A 25,658-nucleotide genomic window follows, 5' to 3' on the forward strand; every position below is an offset into this window, starting at 1 on the left:
ACCTTCCTGGAAGATATTCTAAATTTCAGTTAAGAAAAGTTCAGTAACAAGCACTTTATCTTCTTTAGATTTTTAGAAGAAACTGGAATCTCTCAGAACAAGTCAATATATGCTTTTCTAGCTATCCTCCTTTCCAACCCAAAGATGAAAAAATTGGAAAACGTCCCACAAATACTGGCAATCAACTTATATGATTTACAAATAATTTTCTTTTAGTTTTGTTTTACTCTGTTAACAAAGCTACTTCACGGGCAGAAGTCACCCTGAACTACTGAATTAGCTACTAGGATTATGCGTGCTGAATAGTTAATATTGTTCAAGTAGATTTAGTCTTAACCACCACAAATCCTTTATTATCTATTAGCATCACACCCTTAAGTATTCTCATTGGAGGCTGTCTTTAAGCAATGAATGGTAACTGAGATGTGCAACTGTTCTTCCACATTTCCATTTATCGGTAACATGTACAATGGTCTAAATAGGCAGCTCAATGCTCATAGCAGCCTTTAAATAACTGCAATCTTGCGTTTCCTCAATGCTAACAATTTTTTCTACCCCAAATTCCACGGTAAACACTATCCATATTTTGGGGACTACCCTTTCATACGTTGTTCTATACACACATATACTTAACAAAAATGGGATCACGTTCCAGTATCATTTATTATGCCAAATTCAAAAACATCAAAAGCATTTGTAGGCACTTAAATCAGGTGGCTGTGAAATTTAAAAAAAAATAATTGTTGTCTGTATCATCTTTATACCCATGTATTTCAATCTCTTGAAAGTTCATTACCTTTCTAAATGTTTTTGTCCATACTAGTGAACCTCTGCTTTAAATAGTGAAACGCACAGTGAAATGCACATTCTGCCTTAATATTAGTAATTATTAATGTATATCTCACTAAAAATGTACATTTCACAGTGCCAAGTGAGATGACCACACCAGTCTGAGTCATAAGCATAAGTGACAAGAGTTATAGGGTTAGGTGGTTGTGGCTGTAGAAACTTCCTGGCTCAAAGAGGAAATGGACAAAAAAAAAAAAAAAAAAGTCTTAGGGCAGACAGCTTAGGACTTACATGGTTGCACAATGATGCCATAAAGGATCTAGCCTCTTTCAATTGTTCTCCTCTGCCATCCTTGGAACGAAGGCCTCTGTTCTGTTTGTTGCTTCAGCACTGAACTATGGCTGCTGCACCTCTGGCATCATAGTCCTCAAGCAAGAAAAACAGGTGTAGGACAGGATGAGCTCTGGCCTGCAGATCATGTCCATCTAAAAGCTTTCTTGAAAGGGCCAGTATTAACTTCAACTTTTGTCTTACTGGCTGGAACTGAGTCAAACGTCTACCCCTAGATGTATAGGAGTCTGAAAAAGTAGTTTTAGCTAGAATTAAGTTAAAGTTCCATTAGGATGACTAAATGCTAGGTAGAAAGAGAATCAGAGTCTGCTACAGAAAACCTGAGTCGTAGCAAGCTGTCCTCAGTACAAGACAAATAATAAAGGGGGCCTCATTCTTATTTCTGAAGAGCATTTAGAGGGTATGGCTCAGATATGGCAGATGTCCTACCACAAAGAAGGAGATGAAAGTGAGGGTGTAAGGGATCCTGCTGCCTTAGCTATACAGAGGAAGAATTTCTTTCTCCTTGGTCACTAACTCAATGGTAGCTAACCTTCACTAGCCCTTCTGAAGGTGAAAGGGAAAAGTACTAGCTCTCCATATTATCTGCTTGCCTTCTTCTGTAAGTGGAAGCCCGTGAGAATGCACGTCTAACTTTAACTTGCTATACTGACCCCCAAACCCGTGCAGAAAATGGAGAATAAGTCAGTTTTGGGCAGTGGACATAACCTTTGAGTTCTGTGCCTAAGCTGTAAAACAGAAAAATAACACTGCCATCCTTCTTCATCTCCCACTGAACTAAACACAGAGTAGGGACTCAGTGAATACTTGCCAACTTCTGTGAAGACTAAGGGTTAAGAGATGGAAATCAACATTTCAGAGACTGTCATATGCCTGAACTGTACCGGATGGCTTACATACGTCTCATTTGGTCCTCAACACGCAGTTAGATAGCCATTACCGTTTGGAAAACTAAACTGTGGCTCAGAAAGGATAGCCAGGGTCACACGGAGAATAGAGGCTGACTTCAGGTTTCACTGAAAGGCTTTGCTCCTTACGCAGTGTACCCCACGGTCTCCCCTCCGCCAAAGCTGCTGGTACCGTGCTCTGTAGACAGTCGACACAAGACATTTGGGGCGGAAGTTTGATTCAGCGTCTGGAAGGACACTAACTTTTGCAGAGAAACTCTTAGGGTGGAAGAACACTTCTCAGATCTTCAGGGTGTGGCCAAAAGAGGATGTGCTAGCGCCAGCTCAGCTAGTGGTGAGGCCTGAGCGCGGCTGGGGGACGGGGCCGAGCGAGCGGTCAGGCCAGGTGGGCTCCAGCACAGCCCAGCGGCTTCGGGGCGACCCGGAACTCAGCCGGCGGTCCCTCCTGCGGTCGGGACGCTGCTGGCGGCTCCGGCTGGACCGCCAGAGCCGGGCGCCGGGGCGGGCCGCGCGTGACGCACTTCCGTCCTGCGCCTTCCGGCTTAAAGGGGACCCAGACCTCCCTCATAACAACAACAAAACCAGCGCGCTCGCGCCCGGCGCCTCGGCTTCTAGTCCCCGCCCTCCTGCCACCTGCCGCCGCCTCTGCCGCGCCCGGCCCTGCGCCGCGCTGCCGTGTCCTGCCCAAGGGGGTCAGGCGGAGAGCGGGCCGCGCCCTTTGGCCAACTTCTCTGGAGGCCAGCGCGCCGCCTCGCGAGACCCGGGGCCGGGCCGTGGCCGCCGCCGCCGCCGAGCAGCAGGAAGGGAGAGGCCGCCGCGGAGGACGCCCGGCAGGACTGTGCGGCCGGCGGCCCTGCCCGGGCGCGGAGGGCGGCGGTGGCGGGCCCCGAGGCCTTCTTTCAGGTACCCCTGCCCCGGCGGGTCGCCCTGAGCGGCTCGGCCCCTTCTCCGGCCCGCTTGGCAGGGCCGTCGCGTAGGGGCCTTGTTGCGTTTCAGCTTGGGGGTCGCGGCAGGGGCGGGGCGGTGACTCCCTCCCTTATCATTGCTTTCTCTCTCTTCCTCTCGGCTTCTCTCCGCAGTCCGGAGCCAGGCGGAGCCCGGACCTGGCGGGGAAAGCTGCACCCACGGCCGGGTCCCCGGACCCCGCCGCCGCCACTGTCCATCATCCTTGGTACCGGCAATGGCCTTTGTATCGCCCGATGCACTTGTGACTGACTTGGACACGGAATATTAAGAACCTACTTGCTGCCGTCCCTGTACCAGTCGCGCCGGCAGTTACCACCTCTGCTCATTTGGGCTGCTCCTCTTGACTCCGTTCAGCTTGGGGGCACCATGGACCAAAATGGGATGGAGATTCCTGTGACCCTCATCATTAAAGCACCGAATCAGAAATACAGTGACCAGACTATTAGCTGCTTCTTGAACTGGACCGTGGCGAAACTGAAAACGCATCTATCTAACGTGTACCCTAGCAAACCAGTAAGTGTCTGAAAGCTGGGCGCAGCTGCTCTGGCCAGCAACTTTTCGTGCCATGCACTCCCGTCTCTCTGATCATCCCCTCCCCTCTTGAGTCAAATAGGTCTCTTGCTAGATGCGAAGTATTTTGAGTTCCAAGGTGTGTGTGTCTCTTGAGTGTCTCAACCATCATTAATATCTTCCTCATGAGGTTCAGTTAATTAGTAAGAGTACTGTGTACAAAAATCAAGGGACATAAGAATTGACAGGCATAAAGAAGGACCATTTTCATTGGACTTAAGTCATTACCCTAATATGGGAGAGACAGATGAATCCTTAAAAAAAAAAAAGATAAACACTGCAACCTATATTAAAGCTTTTATTGCTTTAGTTAGGTGTTGAGACTTCTAGAAGAACCACAGAAATAGGGCAGTTATTGCAAAAACAGGAGGTTTAGAAAAACAACTCTTAGTTGGCCTTATTTGTTTGTCAGTACTTTTGATACAAATATTTTTAGTAGAGGAAATAAAAACTCTAAGGTATTTAAGTACTTGGAACAAACTAGGTGGAACTCTTATTTTTTTTTCAGATCTTTTGTTTGAAAGTTAAGATTTACACAGGGGGTAACAGATTTGTTTAAAATTTTTATGCTTTACAGAGGATTTCCTATTGCATACGATTTATTTTACGCATTTTCAAAGTGGAAAATAGCTTTTCAGAATAGTCAGAATTGGAAGTCATAAACTTCATGGTACTGTTCATACCATAGCCAGAATACCATTCCTAAGTATATAAGTATATACTTGAGCATATATCTAAGTGTGTGTCTATATATATATAAGCATACATATATATATACACACATATAAGTATATATTTGAATATATATACGTTTATATGTATACATTTAGATGTATGGTCAAGTATGTGCTTATGTGAGATCTTTATATTGTATGATTAACCAAAAGGGACTTGGTTTGCATTATGATAGACCAAGAGTTACCACTTTTCTAAAACTTTCTCTTTTTCAAAAAGTAAGAGAAGAGTGGTGTGAAACCCATTTACCTTACCTGCACCCAGAGGAAGCCAGCTTTTGGCAGGAGTTCTGCCCTCCTAGTACTAATCTCTAGTACCCATATGGATCAGTTGGCTGCTTGAGGACAGATCAGTTACAAACTTTTCTACACCCTATCTCCCTAACCCACCTGCTGCTCATACACAGACTTCCAGGTTTAACTGTGGCAAACCTGACTTTCCTCTTCTCTTCCAGCAAGTCATCTCCAAGTGAATTGTATTTATTTATTTTTTTTAGTTTTTATTCATTTATTTAACAGAGCACACACAAGCAGAGGGTGCTACAGAGGGAGAGGGAGAAGCAAACTCCCCACTGAGCAGGGAGCCCAACGTGGGGCTGGATCCCAGGACCCTGGGATCATGACCCAAGCTGAAGGCAGATGCTTAACCCACTGAGCCACCTAGGCACCCCTCCAAGTGAATTGTATACTGAAGTTTATTTCTAGGTTAATGAGAGTTGGTAGAACTGGGGGTGATGTAGTCTTAGAACTTCACTGAAAACTTCCTGTGGTTATTAGATTTGCCAGGCTTACATTCTAACTTATCACAAGAGAACTGATTCAAAGTGTTTTAGTTGTTGACTGTTTCATGATACCCCATAGGTAGTCTTCAGTATAGGAATTGGAGTACTGAAAGTTAACTTTATAAGATGGTTATTCAGAACAGAGAACATTTTGTAATATAGGCAATATTATATTAACGTATTATGAAGGAAGTTTGGGTTCTTATGCACGCCCACAAAGACTGCGTAACACTAATTCTGTGTTTAGGTATCTTAAGTGCTATTTGGTGTTTAACAGAGATTATTTCTTATGTCTGATTCTTTGTACATCTGCCTGGTGGAGGTGGATGATTTGGAAGCAGAGTACGGTTCCAGTGCCTTGTAGAAGCAGGTGTTCTCCAATAAGGAGTAGAAAAGTTGATGCTCTGGTCAATACTGCTCTAATAGGGTCCGATGGGCGAAGGGTGGGTGGAGGGCCTTGGTCCCTGTGGGCAGTGACTTCTAGGAAAGTAGGAGCTGATGGAGGGAGATTTGAAGTTGTCCTTTTAGGATCTCTAAAATAGGTCACATGTCTACTGCTGTTAACAGAATTCTGGCTAAACTCTGCAAGAGTGTGTATGGTCTTAAGATTCTAGCTTGATGGTCAGATACGATTTGACTTAATCACAGATAATCTCCACATGGATATTTTAAATTCAGTTTTCCATCTATCAATAAACCCACAGCAAATATACCCTTTCCCACAAAAGCATATTTTCTTGGGCTTCATTTATTTATTTAATTAGGATTTTATTGACCTGGCATTTGCTGACTGTATGCCAAGTATGAAGGTGATGATGATTCCTTTGCTCTTATGAAGCTCAGGTCTAGTGGGGGATACAGATATGTAAGTAAAAATCCGTAATATTATGTGACTGGTGTTAAACAAGAGGGATGTACTGAATGCTGTGGGAGCATAGGGTGGGAATGGTCAGCTCTGAAGGGGAGGTAAGGGAATGTGTAGCTGTTTTAAGAAAAGGTTCACAGGGACATTTTTCTTAAAGAGTTGGTAACAGTTTTAAGACAAGATGATAGCTTCTTTTTTTTTAACCTATTATTTCAGAGAATGTTGCTCTGATGATTCTCTAATATAGCACTATGTAAAAAGATTATAGATTCATAATGGGCTGTGGAGGGGAAGGTGTTTTCCAGTTAGGAAATAGGGCAGTTGCCATATTTATGCAAAACTTTACAGTGCCATCACTAAAAATCTCAGATGTGGTATCGAACTCTTTTGTAGTTTTGTTTAACTTTGAATGGTATTGATAATTGGTTTAGTACTTGGTGTAGGAACTGGAAAGTGCATCAGTTCATGTTGATAGTATATATAGATAATTGTGAATTATGTTCTGATATGACATTTGTCATTACTTCATGACTTAAGATTTTCAGATCCTGAAATTGGCCTGTAGTGTGAAATAATTATTCTGTAATTTGGGTAATTGCCCCTGGGATGTGAAGGTACCTGTCAAGAAGGCCACTTTTACTTGAGTAGTTTCAGACTTTGATCTAGTTTAGGTTTATTTGCTGGAGATGTAAATATCAAAATAGTTGAATTTAGTGTTATTCAGTGGAATAGACTATCCTAGAGAAAACTTAAAAAGTAAGGATTTCTAAATCTGATTAGGCATCTTTTCCATTATTGCTTCTTTCTTATTCTCTATTCTCATACACAAAAAATAACTAAGATGGACCTGACTCACTGTGAATTCAGTTTTGAGGGCAAACTATTCTGGGGCTTGCCTTGGCTCCTCGTTTTTCATTCTAAGGTTAGAATGCCTGTTGAATGTATCCTTTGGTTCTGGGTAGATTTCCTTTGTCTGGGTGCTTTGTACTGTTAAACTAAAGCAGTCAATTTCACTACTTACATCTTCTAGTTCTCCTGCTCAGCTAAGGAGGTTTGTTCTGCTTTCAGATTGCTCCTCTGCTCTGCGACTCTGTTAGAATTAAAGAAATAGGAATAGAACCAGTTGTATAGGTTTTTTTCTGAGAATATAACATTCCATAACCAAATTGCCTACAGTTCAGATGGAAGTCTTAATTTCATTAGCAGTGGAAATAGCTTGAATAATATAATTTGAGGTTTATATCTGCCTCATTTTTGTAATTCCCTGTTACCTTACTAAGGCAGGTCATTTTTAAAACTTACTTAAGTATCTCAGAACTGTTGATTTAAGGGGCTTATAATCCATACACATAAATAATTTTTGTTTTATAAGACTCGTCTTTAAAATTTTAGTGCGTATGTTTAAGGGGGTTTCATGTCACGTAGCAATATAGTTCTTATTTTTAAAGCTTTTTTAACAGAGGTTATTATTAAATTGAGTGTGAAGATTGATGAAAAGTTATGTTTTGAATGAGTGTTGACTAAATTTGTTTTATTTAACTCCTATGTTTTGTTTCATCATGCATCAGTCTTTTTAAAATAGGATTTTTCTAGAACTTTACGTTTCTCACTTCTACATAACAAACAGTGATTTCATGGTCTCAAATGCTTTTATTTAACTGTCATAGTTGGTGCTCAAATTTTAAACTTCCATTTACTAAGTGGTTGCCATGTATATTAGGCATTCTACTAAGTACTTTATGTTTTATCACATTTATTCCTCATAGACACCTTATGTTGTAGGTTTTATTAGCTCTGTTTTATAGATAAGGAAACTGAGGCTTGATGATAGAACTCCTTAAGTAATAGAATTGGAATTTGAACCCAGGTTGGTCTGACTTTGAAGCCTCAGTGCTTAAACCATTAATTCACATTGTATATAATGGTTATATGTAATAAGATGAAGAAAGGCATTTAGGCACCTGGCCATCTTAGCTGTATACTTACAAACTAAAAAGAAGTGAACTATAAAAAGAAGTGTATGTGTTTAGATGGTTTGTCATTTAAAGGCTGTAGATGAATGGATAACATAGCCTTAATAGTGTTCTAATGCGTGTCATGTTAGTGTGTGCTATTTGTTTATTTTGATAAATTTTCGGGAAGATATGGGAACCTAATATCTTAAGACCTCAAAGCACATTGCTTTGCTTGTTTGTATGAACCATAGCAGTCCTGTATTTTGGCATTCTCTGTTGTATGTATACCTGATTTGCAAATGGCCCGTGAGTGGAAACAGCTAAGCAGAGGATGTCCCTTTGGAGTTCTAGAGGAACTTATTTTTAAGCTCTTGTATGCTGGTTTTGTTTACTGTTGTTGCAAGGAGGTAAGAGGTAGAGGCAGTTTGGGTAAACCATGCTTCCATTTACAGTGCTTCTGAATTCTCTGGGGCTTTAAATTGGGTGAATTTAGTGGGAGTGGGGGGAAGATTTGTTGCAGTACAAATTCATAGAATTCATTTCCCACAGAAACGATATGTTGTATACCTTCTGGGAACCACCTCTTTAAAGCTATTTGACACTTGTGACTGAGCTATATGTAAGTACTGAAATACTAATGATTACCACTTTCAAAGGACTTGAATTCTAGTTCTTCGAACTAACATATAATTTGAAGATTTTTAACTAAGCTATTTGATTATGTCGATGTCAGATATATTAAGAACATGATTTTTTAAGCCATCCATAATGAGAGACTGTATTTAGTTCCTCACATACAAAATTTATTATTTATTATTATTAATTTATTATATTAATTATATAAATAATTTATTAATATTAATAATTTATTTATTAATCTTAATCTCATATACGAATTTAATCACCAACAAGGTGAATTTCTAGAAATATGAATCTGTTGTTGGTTTTGTAAACTCAGCTATAGGACTCTTGTGAATATTTTAAATGCATTAGGGATGCATAGTATTTTGTCTGTTTTTGATACCTGATTAAACATTAAACAGGCCAGATACTTTAGACAGTATATGTAAACCTTTTAGAAAGAAAAAATCTCCCCAGTTTATGGTTTATTTTGCATATTATACTAGCTGATGAGCTTTCCTCACCTTGGTTTTTAGCAATGTCTGTTAAGTGGGTGGCAGAATTTTGGGGGCCAGTTAGTTAAGCAGGTATTTATTTGGAGTGGACTTGTTCTGTCTCGGGGCTCCTCAGAGTACCATCAGGATGTTTCTAACTTGGTAATTTAGCTGCCTCTGCTCCACCATATAATACCAGGTACCATGTATCACTAGGCTTTGTTTAGTGGTGAGCAGTAGAGGCAGTGAAAGTAGAGTTATCTGAAAGGATTTGCTGACTGTTGGATGTAGGGTGTGAGCAACAGGAAGAATGGTGGTGGTAGTAACATAGATGGTCAAATATATATGTATCTATGTAGCCAGTGTCTTAACAGTGGACTTTTAATTGGCAATTTAATTAGTACTTTGTTTTAGATTTACCAATCCTAAGTCTTCTGGATTTTTATATTGAAAGGGTACCACGTGATTTTTTTTTTTTAATTGAGAGAAAAACGAACTTTTCTTGTGTTAAGCTACTGAGATTATGGAGTTTTTTATAGGAGGTAGCATTACATAACCTAACTAATACAGAAATGGATTTTCACTCAAGATAAACGATGCGTTATTAGCAGGTGTGGATAAATAAAATTGTGTCACTTTTATAAGTGAAATTGAATTTGAATTGAGATCTCAAAATCTGTATTTTTCCTAATACTCTAGTTTATGGTCCAAAACGGCTAGTTGAAAGTTCAATCAGCTGATTACTGTGTTGTCTGTTATCATGTCTAACTACTGGTTTTCCAGATATTTAAATTAATTTATTGATATTTAAAGTGAAGAGGCAATTTTTTTAGCAACATAGAAAAATTTTCAGATCTTCTCACCTAAGTTAGGCACGTGAAAATTCCTTTTTCTCTGGTTTTCAATCACAGTAAAATTAAAGAATTCCTTTCTCCTTTTAAAATTTCTGATTATTTGAAGGCATTTGAATATTTAATTTCAAGAAACAATTTTATTGAACCTATAATTCACATACTCTAAAACTTGCTCTTTAACATGTACAACTCAGTGGTTTTTAGTTAATTCACAAAATTGTGCAGTTATTATGACTGTCTAATTTCAGAAAATTTTTGTTACCTCAGAAAAGAAAACTTATACTCACTAGTAGTCACTTTCCATTCTTGGTAACTACTGATCTACTTTCTGTCTATAGATTTGCCTATTCTGGAAATTTCATATAAATGGAATCGTAGTATATGTGGTCTTTTTTTGTCTAGCCCCTTTCACTTAGTATAATGTTTACAAGGTTCACCCACATTATAGCATGTATGTGTTCTTCATTGCTTTTTATGGCCGACTAATATTTATCATATGTATTTATCATGTTTTGTTTATTCATTCATCAGTTGATTGACATTGGGGTTGTTTTTACTTTTTGGCTATTGTGACTAATATTGTTTTGGACATTCTTTTTTTTTTTTTTTTTAAGATTTTATTTATTTATTCGACAGAGATAGAGACAGCCAGCTAGAGAGGGAACACAAGCAGGGGGAGTGGGAGAGGAAGAAGCAGGCTCATAGTGGAGGAGCCTGATGTGGGGCTCGATCCCATAACGCCAGGATCACACCCTGAGCCGAAGGCAGACGCTTAACTGCTGTGCCACCCAGGCGCCCCTGTTTTGGACATTCTTATGCAAGTTATTGTGTGGACTTACATTTTCAGTTTTCTTTGGTATATACCTAGGAGTGGAAGGAATTGGGTACATCCTGAGACATTGGGTAACTTTATTTTTTTAAATTTATTTATTTTAGAGAGAGAGCATGAACAGGGGGAAGGGCGGAGGGAGAGGGAGAGAGAATCTCAAGCAGACTCTGTGATGAGCGTAGAGCCCTCCGTGGGGCTCGATTTCATGACCCTGAGATCATAGCCTGAGCCAAAACCAAGAGTCTGCCGCTTAACCGCCTGAGCCACTTAGGTGTCACCCATCGGGTAACTCTTTAACTCTCTGAAGAACTGCCAGACTTTTTCATAGAGGCTGTTCCATTTTATATTCCTACCAGCAGTGTGTGAGGGTTCCAATTTCTCCACATTCTCATCCATACTTGTTTTTGCTTTATGTACTTTGTGGGGGGCATGCCATGTAATTTTGTTATATTATTCTGCCTTTTTGAAAATTAATATTCCCTTGTTGTGGAAAGATAAAAGTTTATTTGAAGTTGACCCAATTGATATTTATTTTGTTGACTGTGGTAACATTGCAGTTATTTGGGGAAAAAAAACAACCCAAAAAAACCTGTTCCAGATACATACTGTTTTCACAGGCAAAAAAAAAAATGATGTGTGATATTTGTTTTAAAACTCTCTTTCCCCTCAAAAAGGCAATGGAGGATAGATGAAACAAGAATAGCAAAATACTGATAATTGTTAGAGTTGAATATTTGGGAGTACTTGAAGATGGTACCTCGGGGTTCGTTTTATTCTCTCCACCTTGGGTATGTTTGAGAATTTTCATAGTAAAGTAAAAAAAAGTCATAAAACTGATGTCCTTTATACAGAATGTTATGGCATAGAAGTATCTATGAAGTGTTTGGACTGATGGAAAAATGATAGTTTATGATGACTGTAGTATTTATCAAAGAAACTCTTTTAGTTTCCAGCTAAATGAATAAGTATATTATGGAAACTTATAAAGTATTATAGAATTCATTTTGTCCAAGGGTTAAATCAATTATTATCTACTAAGCTTTTATGTTATATAATTCACTATTCATTCCCCACTCAATATTTATATGTATTAATTGAAATTTCAAGATCTGTGATATGTATTAAAAAAACACCTCCTGTGTTGATTTGGTTGTTTATATACAGGAATTTGAACTTGTGCATTTTAGGAACAGCATGCTCAAAAATAGTTCCAGGAGAAGCTAGATTATTCCTAATAGCGAAGTATCTTGGAAAGACAGCTATACCTTTCCCTTCACCTTGGGTACCTAAGAAATCCTGAACCACAGATCTTATTCAGTATGATAGTTTCTATTATGATTACTTTTAATATAAGACCCTTTTTAGTAGCCATGCTGAATTCATACTTCTGTTTGAAAATTGTTACAGTTGTTGCTTGGATTTGGCATATTTAACGATTGTTGATATAGCTAATATTTAATTGTTTTAATAGAATTCGTGGAACATCTGCCTATTTAGGAGGTCTTATGGGGACCGTACATAAATACTTTGATCTTAAATACTTTAATACTAGCAGTGTGAGCACTTAGCAGATTTATCATACGTACAAAATAGGGCAGAAGTAACCAGAACGTATTTCCTATTCTTGGTTTCATATAGAGATGGAAGCTGAATCTCTGTGCACTTGAGTTGATTTTTCTTTAGTCTTGTGTTTTTGAAAAATGTATAGAGGTATTTGTGAGAATGGCAGGAATAATAAAAACTAGAATAGTTACATAAAACTGTAACTAAATCTAAATTGCTCTTGAATTAAAACCAATAAATTGTTCTGTATGATGTTAGTAAAGAAGAAAATAAATCTTGCGTGTTCTTTTTGGTTATAAATACTGACAAAACAATTTGAAATAACCGTGGTGACCTTGAAGTTTTATCCCATTGTTGACTATTACTACTAGAAGGCCAGCCATCTTCTCATTTATAGTGTTAAAGGTTTTTAATGATAGTCACACATGCATTGCATTATGGCTTAAAAGGCAAACTTCCAGTTTACCTTTTTTCCCTTGTTTTTTTAAAAAAATGGTAATTACCTGTATTTTATTATATCTCCCTATCTGTATTTTATTATAGACTACCATTTGCTGAGCTCTTAATGTCTTAAGTAGAATTTGGGGGAAAAAATTCTTTAATTATGTCAGTTTTCTGCTTATCTATGCCTAAAGGACGTTTTACTTTACTCATATTTAGGCATGTTTTTCCCAACTTCCAGTTTGTATAATTAGAAAAAGTTGAATTCTTTTCTTTGTCCCATTTCTTAGTTGACGAAGGATCAGAGATTGGTGTATTCGGGCAGACTGCTTCCCGATCATCTGCAGCTGAAAGACATTCTCAGAAAAGTAAGCTTTTCTAACCACTGTTTGATACCAGATACATTCAGAGTGTGAAAAGAGATGTGTTCTGAAGTCTTATCGATATCCAACTAGTTCCGTTTTTAGATACTTAAAATCAACCCTTTTGGGTAGCATAACAGGTAAACATGAATTAGAGAGTAAGGAACCTAATGATAGATTCTAGTTAGTTTAGGTAATAGTTTTGTATACCCATCTGATAGCTAAATATGAAATAGGATTATATGGTTCTGTCCAGGTATTTGTCATCCTATGTAAGAAAGCAGTATTGACTTATCAGTAGTGCAGGAGTAGAGTGTTCAAGTAGTGGTGAAGGATTTTCATTGATAATCTCTTCTCTCTTAAATCCCCTTTTGACCAAACTGCATGATGTTTTAATACAAGTTGCTTGAGGTAGGAGTTTAATTTCAGGACAGGAAATGAAAGGAAGTCTAATTGGTTGATCAGTTGGCAAACTTTGAATGCTGGTGCTAAGAGCTAAAATATATTTCAACATGGTTTTTTGACAGTTAGCTTGAATGCTAGTTATTATAATGGCAGCTCTTAGCTCATGTTCATTTGTGAAATTATACTTATAGAACTTTTCTGCATTTGAGATGCTGCTTTTTGTTTGTGAATATAGCGAATCAAGTACCTAGCTTTTATGTTTCTCCTTAACTCTTTGACTTAACTCTTAATGTTCTTTTGGATAGCCCTAATCTGATTTAGAAGATCTATATCCTCTCCTCTATGTTTATGGTCACCTGTGGCAAGCTTTAAAAAAATCATATACTGGTATATTTCTTCTGTTTAGATAGTTGCAATTTTAGCTTTGCCAGTGTGACTTCTTGCTGTCATTTTCATTTTAATCAGGTAGTTTCAGGTTGCCAAAGTGGTTTAACAACCTCTCTTCCCTGCCCCCCCCAAATAGTGGAATTGCAGCAGGTTTTTCCCCCCTCTCTCTCTTTGATAGACTTGACTTTTTTTTTTTTTTTTTTTTTTTTTTAATGATAGCCCTTACGCCCGATGTGGGGCTTGAATTCATGACCCTGAGATCAAAAGTCTCATGCTCTACTTCATGACCCAGCCAGGTGCCCTGATAGACTTGAGTCTTCGGAGCAGTTTTAGGTTCACAGCACAATTGAGCAGAAGGTATAGAGATTCCCCATATACCCTATGTCTCTACACATGCCTAGGCTACCCCACTAACAAAATTCCACATCAGAGTGGTATATTTGTTACAACTGACATTGTACACAGTGTATTTATTACACTGATGCAGCATTATCATCAAAAGTCCATAGTTTACATTAGGGTTCACTCTTGGTGTGGTACAATTTATGGGTTTTCACAAATAAATAATGACAATGTATCCACCATTATAATATCCTGAAGAATGGTTTCACTACGCTAGAAATCCTCTGTGCTTCACCTGTTCATCTTTCCCCCTGTGTTTGTGCTTAAAAACATTTCTGCTATATGCTCTTTGAAATACAAATTTATTTATAATTTTAATCCAAGGATGGCTAGAGTATGCATATGAATATTTTTAAAAAGGTTTTTGCTCCCATAAATGATTTCTGACCAGAAGAGTTAAAATAAAAATGCTTCAAAGAACTGTTGTGCCCTTTATATAAAACATTTTGAACACTATGTTTATATTTTGAACAGATCTTAAAAGCGTTTTTGTTAAAGTCAGTGTACTCCTTTATTTTTTTTCAGGTAGATACTGCCATTAGCTTTACCTGTTTAGTTATAAAATGTTTTGCAGAAACATTCTCCAAAGGTGAATGAAAACTATTAATTGTGTTTAATATGAGCTTTGAAACTAGGTTTCTAAGGATAAACATCTTATTCTTGGATGCTTTTTAGTATTCTGTATTCTGAAGCTAAGAGGACATTAAATCAGGTGTGCTTTCTACCTACCTTCCAGGTATAGCTCATGTCATGCTGTCTCTGGGAATGCCTTTTCTCTAGCATTCTAATCCTATTAACTTGTTAAGCAATTGTAATTTGTGCTTCTCAGTTTTGTGCAAAAGACTTTTTTATATATTCCCTAATTGTGCTCTATTGTGGTGTTCTGATATTTTAACAATATCATGAGTCTCTTTAGGCGAGGGGCTGACTCTTACCCTTTTTGGAGTTCACCTCAGAATTAAGCACAATTCTAGATTACTGAGAGGCAGTTGATAAATTCTTAGTTTCTGGTAGCTTTGTTTCTCTTTCTCACAACTGGGAATCTTTCTTTTCTTCCTGCCCCCTTTTCTTTATCATTCTGTTGTTTTCTTTTTTCTTTTTTTAAGTTACTGAGCCATCCTTTGTTCTTCTCCCCCTCCTTTATTTTCTCTCCTTTCTCCATCTTATATACTAGCTTAATGCCTGGTAGATTCATGAAATCACTAAGCTTAAATGCCATTCCTAATCGTTATTAGAATATTTTCCTTTAGTCATAGTTGTAAGTTTATGTGGAAACACATGGAATATGTACAGAATGTAGTTCGAACATACACTTTAAATCTGTGTATAATTGTTATAGGTAAAACTAGTTTTTGAATTAAAAAAAACCGACCTATACATCAGCTTGCTAAAATTAAGGCAAATGAGAGTAGGTGCAGTTGAGTTTCTTTATTATGGCTGCAAAGTCTCAAGTAATGGAAGTATTTTCACTACTCAAAGTTTGTAGGCCTAAGGTTCAGTGTGACTATTAGTTTTGATATTAAGGTGCTAGATGTCTTTATGTGGAAGTGGTAGATTGCATTGATGCAATTTCGCAGCAACTGCTTGCTTCAAGACTCCTTGATATACAAAGTAATTTTTTCATATAGTAGGTACTGCATATTTAGGTAGTTTTCTAAGCGTGGAGAGTATATTGAATTCAGAAGGGCCCCAGATGCTAAAAGGGTAAATTACCATACCTTCAAATGGCAACAATTTATTGCTAATAAATTGCTATGCTAGAAAGGAAGTTAAAATTTGAGTCAAATATTTCAGCTTAGCTACTGACTTTTTGAACTATACATTTTCCAGTACTACCCTTTCAATGTAATCTTCTTTAATTTTAGCAAGATGAGTATCATATGGTTCATCTAGTATGTACTTCTCGGACTCCTCCCAGTTCTCCAAAATCCAGCACCACTAGAGAAAGTCATGAAGCATTGGCATCCAGCAGCAATTCTGTGAGTTGTTTGGGGAGGAGTAAATGTTGAAGTTTTCTGATTATCCTTTTAAGTGAAAAACAGAACAATTGGAGCTTGTGGGTTGTGAGATTGTGTTTTGAACAGCTTGAGTTAGTCATTTAAACTTTTTTTTTTTTTAAGAGATCCAGTGCATAGTGTTATCTCTGGAAACTTGAGTTATTTGCTATATGGATCGAAGATCCAATCTTCAGGGGTTAAATACTAAAATACTCAGAAAACAGAGTGATGATATGATTACATAATTTAAAATCTAGGACCAGTAAATTTTCAAAAATATTAAAGGTACTTGATATACTGTATTTTATTCAAGGTGAATTAAATTATTTAAATTTTGAGTATGCTAAATCTTCTTGAAGTAGATTGCTTGGTCAAGAATTTTTAAAATCACTGGATTTGGGCATACATTTCAACTTCAGGAGGAAAAATTACTTCACCTACTCAGTTCTTTCAGACTTGGGTATTCATTTTTTCCTTCTTATTTTTCTATCTGCCTAAAATTGTTTTGGGAATTTTTAAAATGTTGAATTTTTCAACTTAGACATACTCATACAAGTTTTAAAGACAAATTCTTTATGTGAAATTATTTTTGGTTTCCCATTAAATTTTTATATGATACCTTTGGAGGTGAGAGAAAAGGATTGGATGAGTGGAAGGTTGCTTTAAACCTCTCGGGCAAAGAACTTACATACTGCTAAGTATACTTTCCTACTTGTTAAGAATCTAGCCAAAACTTGAAGGAGGGGATGGATGGCAGAGGTGATAACTAGTTGAAGTATCTTTCAGTTATTACTATTTTACTGCTTCTTTAAGAAACTATATCCTTCAGTTGCTATGTTTAGTTAGTATGGCCTCAGTGGTAAGTATTTTCCAGCACTAGCTATGGGAATTTAGCTTTCAGTAAACTGAAGTTTGGTTTATCAGTAAACCCAAGGGTCTTTCTATGTTTCCTACCTTTCATAAGAAGGGACAAAACTTTGGCATTGGCATAGAGTTCAGGATATAGTCTTTGGACACAGTTGTGTTGCTTCAGTTTTTGTTAAGAAAGACCTCTCCTGACTTGTCTCGTGGTTCCTCAGCCATGATTTCATGTCATTACTATATATGTTCAGTTTTTGCAGGCTGTGTTATAAAAATCTGAAAGTATCAAGGGAAAATTAAGCTGAATTACCCTTCATTTTTTTATGGCTGAGAAATTTCAATGGGATTTGAGATGTCTTAAAAATCTAGTCATGAAAGAGTTATCTAATAAGGTCAGAAAAAATTAGTTCTAGCAAAATTAGGCTGTGCTGCCAAATAGCTACGCCTTTCTTCTGTTACTTTTTAAAAAAATGACTACCATATTATGCTGGTCCATTTAATGAGAAATTTTGACAAAAAGGAAGCCTTTACCGGTTTATGTCCCTAAGAATCAGACTCCCTAGACTGATTAGGTAGACACCTACTTGGTGTCTACTTTATATGGAATAACCTCTTAAAAAAAGCTTTGTTAGTTTTGCGAAAGACCACTTGTCCTAGGCAGGCACCTTTTACATAGCAGGACTTAGGAAGATAGACATACAAAAAGACATCCAGTCAATAGGAAGGCAGTACAGGCAAAATATGATTTTAATGAAGTTGGAAGGATGTTAAAATTATATTGTGTCTGGCTATTTAATATATCAAATGTAATTATGTTTTAAATTTACATAAAATGTGTGACAAACTATTTTCAAACAGCAACAAATTGGGGTGGTCTTCAAGTGGTTATATTTTTAAAGTTATTGAATCTGTGAGTTAATGACATCATCAGAACATGAGACTTTTAAAATCTTGATTGGTATCTTGTTCATTTTGTAAAAAAACATATTTTTGATTTTCTGAACTCTTAATCTCATCAGAATTAAAATACTGGCCTATTATTGCTGGACACAAGATTCAAATCAGTATATTTCTAAAATTCATTTTTTGCAGAGGGATTTCATAAATACATTTTTAACACTGTGTCTCTAATATCATGATTGCAATGAATTAAATCTCCTTGAAGAAATAATTACATTTTTGTTTGTAGAGTTCAGATCAGTCAGGATCAACAACTCCATCATCCAGTCAAGAAACCTTGTCTTTAGCTGCCAGTTCTTCCTCAGAAGGATTGAGGCAACGTACCCTTCCACAAGCACAAACCGACCCAGCACAGAGTCATCAGTTCCCCTATGTAATGCAAGGGTGAGTGAAATCGTAGTTGTGGGCCTTTTAAAAATCTGTTACTCCTGACTTTCAGGGTAGCCCCTCTGCAACAATCAAAGTATATTGGAAATTTATTCATATTCTTCCTTATACATTTTGAGAATTAGGGGATTAAGTAGAACAGTGCTTTTGAAAGCTGGCCATACCTCAGGATCATCTAGGGCAGTGCTTTTCAGTCTGTAATGTTTGCACTAATCGCTCGGGGATCTTGTTAAGCTGCAAGTCTGATTCAGTAAGTCTGATGGGCCTGAGATTCTGCATTTCCAACAAGCTCCCAGGTGATGCTGATGCTTCTGAGGCTTTGACCACACTTTGAATAGCAAGGCTCTGGGTAACTACAAAAATTTTTTTTTAGTCAGTTTCACTATGGATCTACTCAAATTAGCTTTCTGGGAGGCAGATGGGTAAGGGAGGGTGTTCTTGGAAGAGTTAAGGCCCAGTATTCTGTTTTGAAAGAGTTCCACAGGTGTTTCTGATCAGTCAGGCATGGTAACAACTGAGGTAGGGTAAAACTGTGGTGTATTATAAAGATATGTTAACCACTGCGTGTTATCTAGAGTCTTTGTTAGAGAAGTTTACTCAAGAGGCTTGCTATGGCTATATTATAATTAGCAAATATAGCAGGCCTCTTGGATTAGGCAGTTCTAGGGGGAAATGCAGCCAACAGCCACAGCACATCCTTCAGACACCTCAAAGAGTAGGATCCTGGAGAATACAGTTTGGGCCTGGGTTATGTATGAAACCAAGGTATTTAACTGGGGTACTATTATTTGTTATTGAAGTAAAGGAAACATGAGTAATAGGTAGTGAGATCGTTTTGTATTTACAGCACGCTGTGGTCCTGCTGTGTGTGGAAGTGCTCCAGATCTGTGATTATGAGGCTAGAAATAAGGAAATAGCTAGGACCTCAGAATGGTAGAAGCGACATAACCAAGGAGTAGCCATTGACGGCCATGTTAAACAGGATAGAATAAACATTCGGATACTTTTTACTTAGAGCTTTAGACTTAATTCACTTCTTTTTCTTTTATATTGAATTATTTTTGACGTAAAACATTATGTAATTAAGGTGTACAGCAAAACTCAATTTTTAATGTTGAAGAACAAAGCTATTCTGAATATATAGCAAAATATAAGAAAACTCATTGTCTCCTATTTCTTGAATGTGAAATTTTTTCTGTAAAAGTAAGTATTTACATAAGGCTGATGGTAGGCTTTTATGAAGGACCTATGAAACTGTTTTTGTTTTTAGAAAATGATTATTGTGAACCAAAACTTAGTAATGTTCACAGGGTTTACATCATGGAATAGTAGCTTAAAATATTTTCTATCTTACGACAGTAATTCATTTCCTCTCTTTTTTTGCAGAATAAGACAGTTTCAGTTCCTGTCAATTTATACAGTGATTTTACTTATTTTATTTGGTGATAGTGCTGGAAAGTATAATGAGTATAATGCATATAATAATCCCGGAAGAATATATAATGACATGTTAATAATGAAAATAAGATTTTTAACTCTCATACTGAATGTATTTTATAATAAAGCTTTTAAGTTGGAGGTCTTCAGAATAATACCATAGATATCTTGGGAAAAGACTAATAATTTCTCTAATAATTTCTAGTGAGGAAATCAACATGAGATGAAAGCATTCAGCTCTTAATGTGTTAAACAGATCAGAAAAATGTGAAATAGTGTTTATTTTGCCAAATGTAAGTATTAAAATGATGAACAATCAAATCTTCAAAGATATTACAGCTTTACTTAGGGAATCTATTACTAGATGATCATGTTTGGTGTCAGATCGGGAAGGCGGTACAGTGTGGTGACTGTACAGATTCTGCTGGCTTGCCTTGGTTCGGATCTATCTCCTGACTAGCTTGGGCAAGTCTTTTCCCTGCTTTGCTTCAGTTTGCTCATTATCTGGAGATACTAGTACTTATGCAGGGTTCCAGTGTGGATTAAGAGAGTTCATGTATGTAAAGTGTTTAGTGATGTGTTAGCAATTACTTACAAATTCATTCATACTTACAAGAGAATGTTGTACATTGATTCTGCAAGTGAATTTGAATGAATGAATGCCAGTTCTAGGTGCTGGAAAATACATATATTTGGGAAGAGCACTTTCTGATAAACAAAGCAATTTACTGAAAGTTTAATAGATTATTCAGTTTAATAATGAATATAATTTAACTTAATCTCATAGGTGTAATTTTTTACTAATGAAGACTTTAAATCTATCTTTAAGTAGATTTTGTTTAATATAGGCCTTAGCCTTAAATGTGCAAGAGCAGTGATTTAGTGACCTTACTGAACTCACCCAACGAAATATAAGCTCTGCATTCCTTTTTCAAAATTCAGTACAGCTCACATTTAACCAGTCACATGTTTTTCCCCATGTAGGCTAGTGTTCTCAGTCTTTAGTGAGCTTGTTAAAACTGCTAAATCCTGGTCCCTACTCCTGAGATTTTGAATCACTACGTTTGGGGTGGTGCTCAGGAATTTGCCAACTTAATACTCTGGGAACCTCACTTTGAGAAATCTATACAGGTGATTATTTGCATAATCTAGGTCTTGAGGAAATATGAGAAGACCAAAGCAGTACACGTACACATTGGCTGTCTATTTATAATGTCACATTTATAAATCCTGACTGTTTTGGACTCAGTCTGTTGTGCTGTCACATTTATTTACTTTAACTCCAAAAATTACTGGTTGGGTTATAGAATACCCACTATTGTGTACATCAGTTTTTCCCCCTGAAATACTAACAGCTTTGTTTTTTAATTAACAAAAATAAAACCTACTCATTGTACCCTTCCATATTGCCTGGTTTTTTTAAAAAGTAAAAATTGCAGGGGCGACTGGGTGGCTTAGTCAGTTAAGCGTCTGACTCTTGATTTCATCTCAGGTCATGATTTTAGGGTTGTGAGATCGAGCCCTTTGAAGTGTCTGACTCTTGATTTCGGCTCAGGTCATGATCTTAGGGTTGTGAGATGGAACCCTTCATCAGGCTCCGTGCTGAGCGAGGAGCCTGTTTAATATTCTCCCTCCCTCCGCACCCCCCCAAAAGTAAAAATTGCTTATAGCTCACCACCTAGAAATAACTATTACTAATATTTTTGTAATATCCTTTCACTTTTCTAAGTTTAAAAAATATAATTTAGCCAGGACATATTTCCAGGTCAAATATAAATCTACCACATTTAAAGTCTTAAGTCACAGGGCACTCTGGATGAATTCTTATATTCACACCAATGTTTTTTAGACTTTTGTTCAACATTCATTTAGGGTGATTTAGCTCTGGAGTGGAGTTGGGAGTGGGGATAAAGAGCAGGGAGAAAGACCATTAGAGGCAGTGCCCAAACAGCAAAATAAAAGCCCTGCAGCTAACCAGGAAGTTCAAAGATAAGTATTATTATTTGAACATGAACATGCTTACGAGGCCTTTAATCCCTTTCGCACCACCCCAAGCAGCTTATTGAAATATTCCCTCCGCATATGTGGAGTTCTCCTGAGAGAAGATCCAAAAAGTACAAGTTTCTCCACTTGTTTATGTTCTGGTAATGCCTTAGTTTAACATACTGGTTGGCTCCCCCTGAGTCGTCTTCTGTACCCACTTCTTGTTGGAAACAGCCTTTGTTCCACACTTTGCCAATCATATTCTTATTCCGCACCACCCAATTCAAAGCCCTTCTTTCCAGGGAGACTACTTTGATGCGTGCAGGACATTTTCTCTTCCCAGCTTTATCTCTGTGTGTCTCAGCACCTGGTGTCCATATATTTAAAAAAGTTTATGATTTTTCGTCTTGTGGATATGCCAGTTTGCTCACTCTTCTATCGATGAAGAATGTCTTTAGTTGGTCTTACTCCACAATGACCTCAAAATCTCAGTGGCTTACAACAACATGCTTCATTTTTCTTGTCCACAAGTCTTGTTAGTCACTCAGGACAGCTCTGCTTCAGGCTGTAGGTTGAGTTCTGGTCTGTTTCATGTTTCTTGTTCTTTGAACTAGAAACTCTAGGACAGGTTCTCATGACAAATGACAGGAACAGAAGAGGGGAAGCTAACCCCTGAACACATTTACAACCTCTGCATGTGTCACATTCACTAATATTCCATTAGCCAAAATAAGTCACATGGCCATGCTCAATAGCACTGAGGTATTGGCAAGTTACCAGTGGTGTGCTGGTAAATGCTTACCAACTGGCTTTTTGTGGGGGAGGGGGACGAATAAAGTGATTTGTAGCATTTGCTGATTTCTCTGGTATTAAGTACTTTCACCATGGCTGATTTCAAGATACCAGGGGTTGGCTCACAAAATTCCTGAACTTGAGCAATTAAGTCTGTGAGCCAATATTCGCTGGCAGAAGCCAGCTTTGCCACTGTATGCCAGACAGTATGCATGTATAATCCTGTTATAGAAGAGTGAAGAATTGGGACAATATTCTATTATAAATGTTTGGGTTGTTTAATTTCTTCCCACTAAACCTCACTACAATCAATATTCTTAAATACTTACATGTTAGCAGTTATTCTTTTAGGATAAGTTGTAAGAAGGAGAACTCCTGGGTCAAAGTGTTTCTTAAGACTTTTTGAGACTCTTAAAGACTATTGCAAAATTGCAGTGAAGAAAAGTTGTACCAGTTTATTCTCACAATAGCAGTTGTTAAAGAGTCTGATTCCCCATACAAATATGTACTTGCCAGTGTGATAAATTGGAATGTTCCTGTTTTAATTTGAGTCATGATAAAGAGAAATTCTTTTTGTTTTGTTTTGTGAAATACTTATTTGTTGGTGTGTTGCTACTTTTGAAAATTCGTTTGTGACAGTTCTCTATCCAAAAGAATATTAATAATACTAATAGAGCACTTGGTACAAGCTAAGCATTGTGTTAAGCACTTACACGTGCTATAATTCAGTGCTATACATTGACTTTTACATTGACTCTGTGGTCTAGGTACTCTTTTCTCCCATTTTATAGACAAGAAGGAGGCTTAAAGGCTCCTAGCTTACCTAACTTCACAGAAGTGGTCAGCAGCAGAACTAGAATTCAAATCCATATCTGACTTGAAAGTCTGTGTTCTTAACAGTCTTGTTGAAGTGACTCTCTGTTTTGTCATTTGTTTTAGTAGGTTGACATTTGTATTTGACTTCATTTATAATGGTGTTTCTTTCCCCTCTGCCCTCCCATTTAAAACTTTCTTCTAGTCAGATCTGGTCAGATTTAAGTGACTGAGTAAGGAAATCTGTTTCTATGAGAACCTTATGACTTTTTTCAGTAAAAGTTTACCTTATAATTTGCTATATGCTGGGCACTGAAGACAGGAAAATGAATTATGTACTTGCCCTCGATGGAAGTAGGCCAGATAGACAAATTACCATCTGCTGATATGCTATCATGGTCTTGAAAAGAGTTTTTCAGGAGCCTGGAGAAGGAAGTGACTGTCTCTGCTTAGAAGAGTGGGGAGGGCTTCATAGGTGGTAATGTTTGAGCTGATTTTAAGGGGAGTTCAGCAGGTTGACCAAAGCAAGCGTGGAGAGTCTTGAGAAGGCATATTCTGGGAGCAAGGTGGGGATTCCTTGCAGTTGCTGCATATTTGTATAGAGTGGTAAGGGAAATGGGGCTGACTTCATAGGTTTTTTTTTGAAAGAATTTGTTCCTGAATTTTGAAGATTCCAGTTCCTTTTATCTTCTTTCCTTTGTAATTCTTAACTTAAAAAATGTACTAATGAGTGTATTGTTGTATAGCTTTCGAGTATTTGTTTGTGAATGTAAGTCTTTCAAGTTCTTGGTTTTTGTCACGATCTCTGTTGTACTCAACCATTTCCATGTGTTCCTGTGAATTTCCCTCACCCCTTTTTTCTGTTGTTTAGTTTTTATCAAATAGTACTAACTGGTATAGTCTATCTGAAAAGGAAAAAAAAGCTGTTAGAACTTGTGTCATCAAGTGATTTCCTCCCACAGGTAATATAACAGCAGTTTCCTCACCAAATTTGCTTATACTTTTTAAACATTCACAAGTACAGAAAATATTATAATGAACCCCCCATTTACCTAACACTCAGCTTCAACAACTGTTAACCATTCTTTATTCCCTCTTGTTCCTCCTTTTTTTCCTAGATATCCTATCATTTCATCTGTAAATACTGGATATCTGTAACGGATATGACAGATATGCACTATAAGAAAATCTTAATCAAAATACCAGTAGAATACTCAGAAATTCTTTACTGTCATCAAGTACCCTATTTGTATTCAGTTTTTCCTCATTATCTCAAATGTCTTTTTATAGTTGTCTTGATTGAATCAATATTCAGAGAGGTTCACAGATTACATTTATTTGGTTGATGTTTCTTAAAGCTGTTCTGATCCTTTACTCCCTCCTCCCCCTCCTTTTTTTTTTTTTTTACGGATTTTAATAATGTTTATTTTTTTATTTTATAGCTAGTGACTGCTATGTTTTTAACAATATTGCTAATATAAAATATCATTTAGGTAGGGCAAAGATGTGAATTTTTCCCCCATATTTTGTATTTTTTTAATTCTCAGAAGCAGAATTACTTGGGCAGTTGGGTAAACTGAACATTTTTAAAGGTATTTAATTTTGTAAAATCGTTTTTTAAAGCCTTATTCCAGTTCATCCTGTTAGCAGTGAAATCAATTATTGCCAATTGTACATTAACAGTCTTTGCAATATCATATTAAAAATTCATGAATTTGTTAATGATTTTTGTCTCATTCTGGTTAGACCCAGCTTATATCAGCTAAAGATAAAATTCATGTAATATGAAGAAAAGGAAAGTTAGCAAATACACAATTCTGCATTTATTCACATGTTTATCCCTGTAGTTGTCTTGATATATGTGAATTTCTAGAAATCTCACATTACACACTTTGGAGTTGTATTCAGATTTAGGGTTAAGGGACAGTAAAAATAAAAATAGCTAACATTTATTGAGTGCAGACTAACAATCTTATGAGGGAGATTCTATTATTAGCCCCATTTTAGAAGTGAGGAAACTGAGTCATAGAGAACTTAAATATGACCTTTCACAAATTTTATTGAGTTAATAGGCATTTAACCTACTTTAAGAATGCATGTATAAATATGTTCTGCCAATCTTGGTTTTTTAACTAAAAAAAATATTTTAC

General features: G+C 37.0%; 2 protein-coding genes across 4 annotated transcripts in view; one reads left to right on the top strand and one right to left on the bottom strand.

Annotated features, from left to right (window-relative positions):
• Window positions 1-2,538, bottom strand: part of LOC148110372 (uncharacterized) — a 45,600-nt gene extending 43,062 nt beyond the window's left edge. Inside the window, exons 1-2 of one of the 3 annotated variants that reach the window (XR_015723906.1) lie at window positions 2,221-2,534; window positions 1,081-1,215 (exon numbers count right to left, since the gene is read on the bottom strand). Coding sequence is in view for 1 of the 3 variants with exons in the window: in XM_087860909.1 (XP_087717035.1) it covers window positions 1,081-1,101 (21 nt within the window). In the remaining 2 variants the exon portion in view is untranslated. The other 2 variants (XR_015723907.1, XM_087860909.1) reach the window with 2 other exon arrangements.
• Window positions 2,539-2,693: 155 nt separating this feature from the next.
• The window catches only part of HERPUD2 (HERPUD family member 2), a 28,795-nt gene continuing 5,830 nt past the window's right edge, over window positions 2,694-25,658 (top strand). Inside the window, exons 1-5 of the mRNA XM_045792874.2 lie at window positions 2,694-2,951; window positions 3,128-3,527; window positions 13,013-13,090; window positions 16,144-16,257; window positions 18,326-18,480. Of these exons, the coding sequence (XP_045648830.1) occupies window positions 3,381-3,527; window positions 13,013-13,090; window positions 16,144-16,257; window positions 18,326-18,480 (494 nt within the window). The 5' untranslated portion in view covers window positions 2,694-2,951; window positions 3,128-3,380. The remainder of the gene's footprint in view (window positions 2,952-3,127; window positions 3,528-13,012; window positions 13,091-16,143; window positions 16,258-18,325; window positions 18,481-25,658) is intronic.

The sequence above is a fragment of the Ursus americanus genome, chromosome 3 (assembly GCF_024610735.1).
Source record: "Ursus americanus isolate L20-20 chromosome 3, mUrsAme1.1.p, whole genome shotgun sequence".
NCBI classification, from domain to species: Eukaryota; Metazoa; Chordata; class Mammalia; order Carnivora; family Ursidae; genus Ursus; species Ursus americanus.